The sequence below is a fragment of the Sorghum bicolor genome, chromosome 2 (assembly GCF_000003195.3).
Source record: "Sorghum bicolor cultivar BTx623 chromosome 2, Sorghum_bicolor_NCBIv3, whole genome shotgun sequence".
In the NCBI taxonomy this organism is placed as follows: Eukaryota; Viridiplantae; Streptophyta; class Magnoliopsida; order Poales; family Poaceae; genus Sorghum; species Sorghum bicolor.
The window spans coordinates 45,147,004-45,157,086 of record NC_012871.2 but is presented as its reverse complement, the minus strand read 5'-3'; the positions used below and the strand labels follow the sequence as shown (position 1 = coordinate 45,157,086).

General features: G+C 45.0%; 1 protein-coding gene across 5 annotated transcripts in view; it reads left to right on the top strand.

The window, feature by feature from the left end:
• LOC8062031 (protein EMSY-LIKE 3) overlaps window positions 2,987-10,083 on the top strand; it is a 12,088-nt gene continuing 4,991 nt past the window's right edge. For 3 of the 5 annotated variants that reach the window (XM_002462052.2, XM_021453239.1, XM_021453238.1), the window contains exons 1-6: window positions 2,987-3,363; window positions 5,649-5,854; window positions 5,946-6,055; window positions 6,153-6,396; window positions 6,471-6,689; window positions 6,763-6,831. In XM_002462052.2, coding sequence (XP_002462097.1) covers window positions 3,336-3,363; window positions 5,649-5,854; window positions 5,946-6,055; window positions 6,153-6,396; window positions 6,471-6,689; window positions 6,763-6,831 — 876 coding nt within the window. In that variant the 5' untranslated portion in view covers window positions 2,987-3,335. The remainder of the gene's footprint in view (window positions 3,364-5,648; window positions 5,855-5,945; window positions 6,056-6,152; window positions 6,397-6,470; window positions 6,690-6,762; window positions 6,832-10,083) is intronic. The other 2 variants (XM_021453236.1, XM_021453237.1) reach the window with 2 other exon arrangements.

Genomic DNA, 10,083 nt, shown 5'->3' with positions numbered 1-10,083 from the left:
CGAGGACGCTGGACCTCACGTGGTGCTGGACCGAGCGCAGTTTCCTCTCTGGGTTGAACAAAATGGGGATGGGGACGGCGCTGGCGGTGGGCGCGGCGGTGGCCGTGGTCGGAGCACGTGTCGGAGAGGGTGGAGGAGAACCTGGAGAGGGAGGACGCCCGACGGCGAGGGCTGGCGGCGGGCGTGCTCGGCGGCGACTACGGGGACTCTGAGGGGAAGTACGGCGGGTGTGCTTGGCGGCGGCTCTGCGGATTTCGTTCGGCGTCGAACAGGATTGCGGTAGGGAGGGGAAACGGAGGGAGGGGAGTGCGGCGTCGCTGGGTAGCGGGGCGCCGATGGGAGTGTGGGAGCGAGGGGATTTGAGTGGACGATTTCTTTTGATGTGTTTTAGTTGTAGAGATTATTTCCTAGTGCTTGTTCGTTCACTATGTCAACTAGTAAGAATAGCACTGTTAGATCCCTCGCTCCTGATCCGTCTCTATGATCAATATGTCATACTCATCATGTTTGCTACTACGAGCAGGTCACACATGCACATCCATGATGTCATAAATCTTTTATTATTTTTCATGCCTAAATTTGACCAAATATCTAGCAATCTAAGAACTTGGTTGTAGACACTTTTTGGTTAGTAGTTTTGCTTCCGCTGTAAGACAAACATGTTTAACGACACCAATTACAAGTGGTGGCGTGCTAAGATGATCATGTAGCCGATGGCTATGAACATATATCATATCCCACAAAAGAAGCCTGAACAATTTAATACTAAAGAGGATAAAGCGTTCAAGGTTATCAATAACTATGGCTACAAGATAGTTGATAATGAATCTATAGTGGAACAAGCTCATGAGATAGAGACACTAGCATACAATGCTCGATCATTTTTTGTGCATGTTGCCCAACAAGTTTATGGCTAACAGTATTATCGTCAGGTATAAAAGGATCAACAATACCTAAAGGGGGTGAATAGGCTAAACCTAAAAATCAGCTCGACAGTGGATTAAACTCTAGGTTTGGAAATTCCAGTCCAACTCGGATTTTTTTTATCTGGTACTGGACTTCAAAACTTTGAACCTGGGAAATAGAGTGTGAACCAATCAAGTGATATGATCAATGTAACATTGAGCTATAGTTACAACACTTGTAGATGAGTAGATGAAATGTGTTCAACTTATTGAAGAGCCCTATAACTTTGGATGCAAGTAGATCGGGCAAATAGAGATACCTAGAACTAGGTCAAGAACATACGATTTAATCCGAGGTTCAGTCACACCACAAGTTGTACCTACTTCCCCATTGCTAAACAGACCGCAAAGGTCTAGAGTCTCTTCCAACTCTCCTTTTGCCAAGGCAACCACAATAGTCAACTTGACACAAATTCACTAGAAAAGATGGGTGACACAAACTTCTCGGGCAACACCTAGCCATATAGGATTTTCAACAGATCAAAATCCAAGAGTAACAAATTGAAATCAAAGAACCAACAAGGTTGTCACAATTCTCAAAGATCTAGAAATGGAGTTGTGAAGCTTTCTTACACACCCCTCAAGCAACCCCTTTCACAAATAGAGGAGTCAATCACAAGATGCCCAAGAGAGGGAGAAATGAGAGGTTGAGATGAGGGCTTTTAGTGCTCTTGTTGTGTGTTAGGCCCTAGTGATGTGTAGATATATGTACTCCCCACACAATTCCTTATACTAGTCAAGTATCGAAAATTCCAATAGGGATTGGAAATTTTGATCCTCAAAGGATTTTGAATCTATGCATATTTTTTGTGAGAGTACTCAATAGGACTTAGGAAATTCGGACTAGGGTCCGGAATTTCTGACCCAAAAACCTCAAATGAAACCAATGAATCCTGATCAAAGTTTTCCTCAGAAATTTTGACATGACAAAAGACCTCATTTTGAAAAGCTCTAAGTTTTCAACCAACAAAACTAATTCTGGCAAAATCTCTAGATGATAGAAGGTCATTTGGTGGGTTTGCATTTTTCTTGGAACTAATCTTGTCTCCTACAGTGCACACAAAGAACCCAAGTGTCAAGATCGTCTAGTACAGAAGCAAAATCTAAAGCTAAATATCAGTGTCACAACAGAAATAATGTGGATTCAAACTTTATTGGAACTAGAAATACAAAGCCCACGTATTGCAAAATTATAGTGTAAGAACATTGGTACAAAATATTTGTCTTGCTAACTCATTCTTTCATCTCAGGACAAATCACATTGAAGTGGATGTGTCCACATTGATTTTGTTCCATCTGGTGATCAAATTGCAGACAGATTCACCAAAGCTCTTCCTGTTCATAAGTTGGAAAGTATGACTGAAAAGATACATGAATAAAAAAACATAATAATATAGGAATGCATATGTAAAACACTGGAATTAGAAATATAAGATTTTATAGGAATAAATGTTTACAGAAATACACAAAGAAGTGTGAAGTTTTGAGTGGATGTTTCTTTGCCATAGTCTTCCTATACAATCCAACTCAAAAGAAAGTTTCCTTTTGGTGCAAGCGATTTCTGCGAACCAAAACATGCTACAGTACTCAACCCATACAAATGGGAGCCTACAATTCAAAGGGGCCTTAAATTGTATTAGCTTGTTGACACAAGAAATAAGACATGTCTTAATCGGATGTCTACGGGCATATTTGGATGGGATAATAAAATCTGAATTCTGAATAAAAATAATCTTGAATGTCTTTTTTATATGTATGTGTGTTAGAATCCTCTAAATTCTAGAGTGTTTGGAGGAGATTTCAAGAGCATGAGATTTTTCGAGTATGTTCATTTATCTTATAATACATATTTTTTTATCGATCTACAATATTTTTTTATCATAATAAATCAACAACAATACTTTCAACCATAATTTTTAACTTTTTTTAATCCAGACGGGCCTAATCCAGACGTCTGGGAACGTTTGCAGCCGGCAGTCCACGGTTATAAAATCCGCTTCAAGTCCGCCGGCTCGTTCTTTTCTCCCTCCTCCGTTTCGCTTGCCCGAAATCGAAGTTGAAGTGTCCGATACCATACCAGCAGTAGCAGCACAGCGCAGCTAGTAGCTCTCTTGCTCCTCCCCACCCCCAACCTCTCCGTCTCCTCCAAATCTCGCCGGATTCCGCCTCCCCGCCCGCCCCCGCATCCGCCGCAGGTGAGCGCTCGCTGGCCCTTGGCCGCCACGGTGGCGGCCTTGGGGGTGGCAGCTGGAGCCCCGGCGTGGTGGAGGGAGCTGACCCCTGTTCGTTGGGCGCTTTCAGGTTCGCGCCCGTTGCACCACCGCCGGTGGTGTGGGTGCTGGTTGGCGGAGTCGACCCCGAGGGTCGGCCATGGAATACCGGCCCTCCGACAGCAGCGGTGAGTGCGGGGGAGCTCGAGCTAGGGTCCGCCTCCTTGCCTAGGGTTTGGGTTCCACCCCTAGGGTTGTGCTTGCTTCAGGTCCTTCCTAGCGAATGCCAGTTCCTTGGGTGTGAAGATGAGAAGGTCGCGTCCTCAGGGTGGTTGGATGGATTTGGGAGCTAGGGTTTGAGCTTGCCCGACGGGAGCAGGGTTTTGGGGTTAGAGTTGCCTGGAATTCACCAATTTTGGGAAAATAATCAAACGTCGTGGGAACTTGGGCGTTGTGGTGAATTCTTGCTCAGGAATATTGGTTTCTGCAGTAGTGAATTGAGTTTCTCATGGTGGATTTGGGGGGTTTCTGTATAATTTGCAGTTTTTGGGATCAGGAAAATACAACCCGTTAAATAGAAGTGCAGAATTTCCTTCACATGGAGTGAATTTGGCTGTTTCAGCCTCATTTCTCTTTCTTTGCTTAACGGTTTGGATTTTCTTATAAACGTTGAATTGTTCTTGACAGCTAGAGAATTAATGGGTTTCTCCTCTCTTGGTTTCCTTTCTTTCTGCAAAATTGGATTGTGTATCCAATGGTGAACATTTGGTATAGGGGCCTCTTTGGAGCATGGTACTCTGGGAGTTCTCATGAGAAACTTGCTGCTGTATGATACCTAGTTTTGTGCGCTCGGATAGTGTTGGCTTTGTATGCGCCCATAGTGTCTGTAATTTATATGTTGCTGAAATACCTATTCAGTTATGTTTATGAAATTTAGTTTGATGTAGAATGAGTGTTATGGGCTTGACTCAATTAAGGATTTACTACCTTAGTATTAGGGTTTGGAAACTGACAATGTTTTAGGTGCATTTATTATTTATCTTTTGATTTTGATTAGCAGCCAAACCATGCTTGCATATAACCTTTAGATGTTTGTAACAACTTAAGAGGCTAGGGTCATATATTCCATGTCCCAAGCTTAGAGCCTGATTCTTTAGCTTTCACATTCTGGAACCAGTGATAAGTGCATATCATAATGTCATCTCCAATTAGTCAGTGTAATAAAGGGATTGCAGATAAAATTGGTGAAGTACCTGAAGTTGCCAATCTGGTAACTGATGATGTCTTCTTGTGATATTGCTTATTGCTCTATATTGTGGGAATTTGTTTGTGATTTTCACTGCTTTGCTTTATCTTAGCATATCCTATATACAAAGTTTAAGATTCTGGCAGGGAATGCCAGATGGATTCTAGTAGTTGCATCAATGTATTGAGTGAGGCATTGAGAATAGTTCTTTTTTTGGGCAGCTAGCAGTTTACATTCCAACCTTGCCCAAGTGATTTGGTGTAAGTATTATGTAGGGGCCAACCAACTGGACTTTGATGACCTATCTTGTTCCTCATGTTTGTTAGATTCTTGATTTATTTTACAAAATGTGTCCAGCCTTTTAGCCTACTCCCTCCATACCTGTAAAAAAGTCATTTAGGACAATGACACGGTCTCCAAAGCCTCACTTTGACTCCTTGTTTTATAAAAATATTCATCAAAAAGTGGTATATGTATATTTTTATGAAAGTGTTTTTCAAGACAAATCTATTCATATGGTTTTCACATTTCGAAACTCAACAATTTAAAAGTTATTCATGATTTATATTCCCAATGTTTGATCCAAACCTTGTCCAAAATGACTTTCTTTACGGGTATGGAGTATTTATTATTGTGAGCTGTGTCCAATCTGTCATGTAAGCTGAACTATGCTGTTAAAAATATGCGGCCTTTTATTTTTTAAGCTTTTCTTAGGCCTTGACTATTGGTAGAAATTGCACCACTTTGCTGTCTTGGAGATTTCTTCACTTCCTTATTTGTTTAATTGACCACAGTGAGTCTCAGTCCTTGGATATTGCACTAGTCCAGATTCCTGAAAAACTTCTTTTTCTTTGTTGAAATAGATATAATTTAATTTGGTTTTGGGAACTGTGATAAGGTTGAATGGTTTTGTGTGTAAATATTATACAGTATGACATGTGCAGATGGACCAGTGTGTTTAGGGAAGTTGTGAACCATATCAATATTAGTTTCCTCAAAAGTTGTTTGTGAGGTGTATTCAAGCGTAGTTGCCCTCTAGAACTGCTAAACATTCTTGTTATGAACAATATAACTACTATTTCTGTAATCATCAAAGTATATCTGTCTTGTTCGCAAGATCATTTTGAAATGTGATATATTTGTGTATTCTGCTAGCACCATGGGTATTTTTTTTAAAAGCTGCTGTCGTCTGTAAATGTCGCATCCTCAATTCTATGTCGGTTGCAGGAACTGATGATGATCTTCCACAATTTCCAAATAGTAGGAGTATCAGAGGCAGTGGACGTGTCAGTGGTAATGGGAGAGCTCTTGTTCCTGCCAGTTCATATGCTAGGGCACCGACAGATATGGAAGCACAAATTCAACAACTTGAGCAAGAAGCATATTGCTCAGTCCTTCGTGCATTCAAAGCCCAGTCTGACGCCATTACATGGGTTGAGATCATTAAAACTGTTCACTGTTCATTTGGGGTCTGATGATTTTAGATGTCATTTCTCAAAGTTGACTGAACTCTAACCTTCTCAGGAGAAGGAAGGTCTCATGACTGAACTTAGGAAGGAGCTAAGAGTATCTGACAAAGCACACAGGGAGCTGTTAAATAGAGTCAACAACGATAATATTATATGTAGCATAAGGTAGCAAATGAACAAATGAATAGTATTTGTTGTACTAACATTATGCATATTATCTTACTTTTCAGCATACTGAACCTGTGATGCCTTTTTATTTAAGGGAATGGAGATCAACAGGAGGGCTTCAGGCAGGCTTGTCCAATAACCCACAACCAATTCATGACCCTGTTCCCAGTCCTACCACCTCTGGACGGAAGAGGCAAAAGACATCTCAATCTGTTCCTGCTTTACCTGCACCGCCTCTTGCACTGCATTCACAGCAGCTGGCTACACCAACACAGCCATCGTCTTCAACTGCTAGGAAAGCAGTTCCCCCAGGCCCTAAAGGCAAAAAGATGAAACCAGTAAGTAGATAATTTGAATGAGTTCTTTTTCCTACAAGTCTTCTTTTCTGTTCTTTGAGTTCATACACTTTTAGGGTCAGAAGGTACCAGGTGGCTCTGCAGCCAAGCCCATGTCATCTTCAGCAGGTCCTAGTGGAAGAGGACCACACATGAATAGGAATTTTCCTGGTGGTTCTGCTCCTGAAGCTCAAGCTCAGAATCTTGATCCATTGGTTGGTCGTAAAGTGATGAGTCGGTGGCCTGAAGATAATAGTTTCTATGAAGCAGTCATATCCGATTATAATGCTGAAACGGTGCGTTTCTACTATATCGAGGTGGTTACTTTTGGTTCAAGCCTCCAGCTCTTTCTTAGGGAATTCATTGCAGGGCCTTTATGCGTTGGTTTATGACATCAATACGGCAAATGAAACCTGGGAGTGGGTTGATCTTAAAGAGGTACATAGATGCTATTTATAATGAGAATACTTTGGTCAATCGAGGGATTTTTATATCTTCCTTTCTGATATTCTTTTGGTTTTTAAATTTGACACTGGATAGGCAAGATGTAGTTTAGGATCATTTGGTTTTGCAGCACTAATTTTCAGAAAACTATCTTTATAGATGGTAGTCACAGCAATTATGAACGTGAAGGTAGATTTTACTTTGATGAAATTTGCCAACTTAAATCAAATCACACACATCCATATGCTGTGTCAGCATGCACTTGTGCTGATGGACAATTAAAACTGATATATAAAGAGAAGTAGACAAGTTGGACAGGATATGAAGTTGAGATCTCTATGAAATTCATGTAAGCATATTCTCATGCAAGGGGCTCATGATTGTAGAATGATATATACTAGACTGATACAAATGTGTTAGCTTTGTATTTTAATAACTAATACTCCCTCCGTCCCTGAAAGCTGCAATTTCTAGAGTTGTCTTAAGTCAAAATTTTGAAACTTTGACCAAATTTATAGAAAAAAACACTAAGATTTATAGTACCAAATTAATACCATTAGATTTATCATTGAATATATTTTCATAAGATATTCATTTTATGTTATGCATATTGATGCTCTTTTCTATAAAGTTGGTCAAAGTTAAACAAGTTTGACTGGCACGGATTCTAGGAATTGAAGCTTTCAGGGACAGAGGGAGTAGATTTTTATTTGGTTAGTTACTGCAAAGATTCCGATGCTTCTGTTTACCAAATTTTGCTTTCGATATGGTTCGTGTTCATCCAGATTAGCATACTTTTGGGTCCTGTTGTTGCGAAACAGTTTTAAGGTAGTTTTCCCCCACATTTTATACTGGGTAGGACAATGTTGACATAATAATATGCAGCTGATTGTGGTGTCAATATCTTGTGCAAATGTGGCTGATGGCTGGTCTTGTAAACCTTTTAATCTGAAGTGAGGACATTCAAATTCTAGTAAAAACTTTGTCAGCTGCCAGTGGTTTACTGCGTTATTCTTGCTGATTGCTATTGATAGGACTAGGAGCCCTACCGGAGTTGCTGCGTAGGTTGTAGGGGTGGAAGATTGGAGGGCGAGGCCTGAGACCTCGGCAACGGCGCGTGGGCGCCGTTCTGTTGGCTGGAGCAGTTAGGGCAAAGGCGGCTAGGGTTTCTCCCGGCTCCCTGAGGAAGCCGGAAACAATAATATGTTTCTGCTTAATCTCCTCTGAATAGTTCTTACAATATATATATAGGTCTCTGGAATATAATATGAAAATTAATCTAATTTATCTCTAATAAATATAATAAATATGGGCCTTGACCCCAGCAGCCGCCAGCACCCCTTAGCCACCATTGGGCCTGCGGCGCTGGTATTGGATGCCGGTCATAACATCTCTCCCCGCCTGCGCAAACAGCTCGTCCTCGAGCTGGAAGTCGGGGTAGAAGGTCTTGAACTCGTCGACCAGCTCCCATGTCGCATCCTCTTCAGGAAAGCCTCGCCACTGAATAAGCACCTGCCACGAGCCGCGGCGTTGTTGGGCACGGAGCGCCTTGGCTGGAGCTGGAGCCAACCGGCCGTCTAAAGTCGGCCCAAGAGCTCCTGGGGCAGATGGGGGGTCTCCACGGTGGCGCTTGAGCAAGCCCACATGAAAGACATCGTGAAGACGCGCGCCCTCCGGAAGTTGAAGACGGTAGGCGACGTTGCCCACGCGCTCCAAGATGCAGAATGGCCCAGCATACCGGGGGCCGAGCTTCCCTTTGGCGCCGGGCACCAGAGACTGGGTTGTGCGGTTGAGCAGCCGCAACCAAACCCAGTCCCCCACCTGGAACTCGACGTCGCGGTGGCCTGCATCGTAGTATTTCTTGGACAGCTGCTGCGCCTGGAGCAGACGCTGGCGTACCTCCGCCAGGACCTCGTCCCGGGAGCGAAGAAGAGCATCCGCGTCTTCTGGATGCCCTCGTGGCCAGCCGTATGCGCCAAAAGGAGCACCTGCTGTCGTAGATCTCCATAGTCTGGTACCCAGACACGGGAACCATGGAGGAGCAGGCCGTCAACGACATGCCAGGGGTCGCCCAGCTCGCCGGCCCGCAACTGGTCCAGTAGCGCGCAGCTATCTGGTGCTGTCGTCGTGGCACGTCGGATTTCGTCCAGGAGGGCGAACGACGGGCCGGACACGGCGAACACCGCCCCGACACTCGCAGGTGGTCGAGCAGCCACCTCATCCTCAGCATCGCGGCGGGATAGAGCATCCGCCACAGTATTGTAGCGCCCCGGTCGGTACTCCACCGAGAAGTCGAAGCCGAACAATTTGCTGATCCACTGATGTTGGGGCACTGTAGACAAACGCTGGTCCAGCAAAAACTTCAAGCTGTAATGATCCGTGCGAACCAGGAAGTGACGCCCCCACAGATATGGGCGCCAGTGACGGACCGCCTGTACCAACCCAATGAGCTCGCGTTCATACGCGGCCAACTTGAGGTGGCGAGCCGCAAAGGGCCGGCTGAAGTAGGCGAGGGGTCCAGCGCCCTGGTGCAGCACCGCGCCGAACCCCGCCCCCGACGCGTCGCAGTCCACCATGAAGGGTTCGTCGAAGTTGGGCATCTGGAGAACTGGGCCCGTGGTCAAGGCGCGCTTGAGCGCCTCAAATGCCGTCGTTGTGTCGTCGTCCCACGCAAACGCGTCTCGCCGCAAGAGACGCGTCAGGGGAGCCGCGATGATGCCGAAGTCCCGGATAAACTTCCGGTAGTATCCGGCAAGGCCGAGGAAACCACGCAGACCGCGCGCCGAACGCGGTGGTGGCCACGCCGCCACCGCGGCCACCTTGTCGGCGTCCATGGCCACTCCTCCTTCTGCGATCACATGGCCCAGATAGGCCACCGAAGATGCTCCAAAGGAGCACTTAGAGCGCTTGAGGTGGAGGTGGTGCGCCCGTAGTGCGCTGAGGACGATGCCGACGTGCTGCAAATGCTCGGACCACGAGGAGCTGTAAATTAAGATGTCATCAAAAAATACCAGCACGAACCGCCGCAAGTAGGGTCGCAGGACGTCGTTCATCAAAGCCTGGAAGGTTGCCGGGGCGTTGGATAGCCCGAACGGCATCACCAGGAACTCGAAATGGCCGTGATGCGTCCTGAACGCCGTCTTGGCGATGTCCTCTGGGTGCATGCGCACCTGGTGGTAGCCGGAACGTAGGTCGAGCTTGGTGAAGAAGCGCGCCCCGTGGAGCTCATCCAAGAGCTCGTCAACG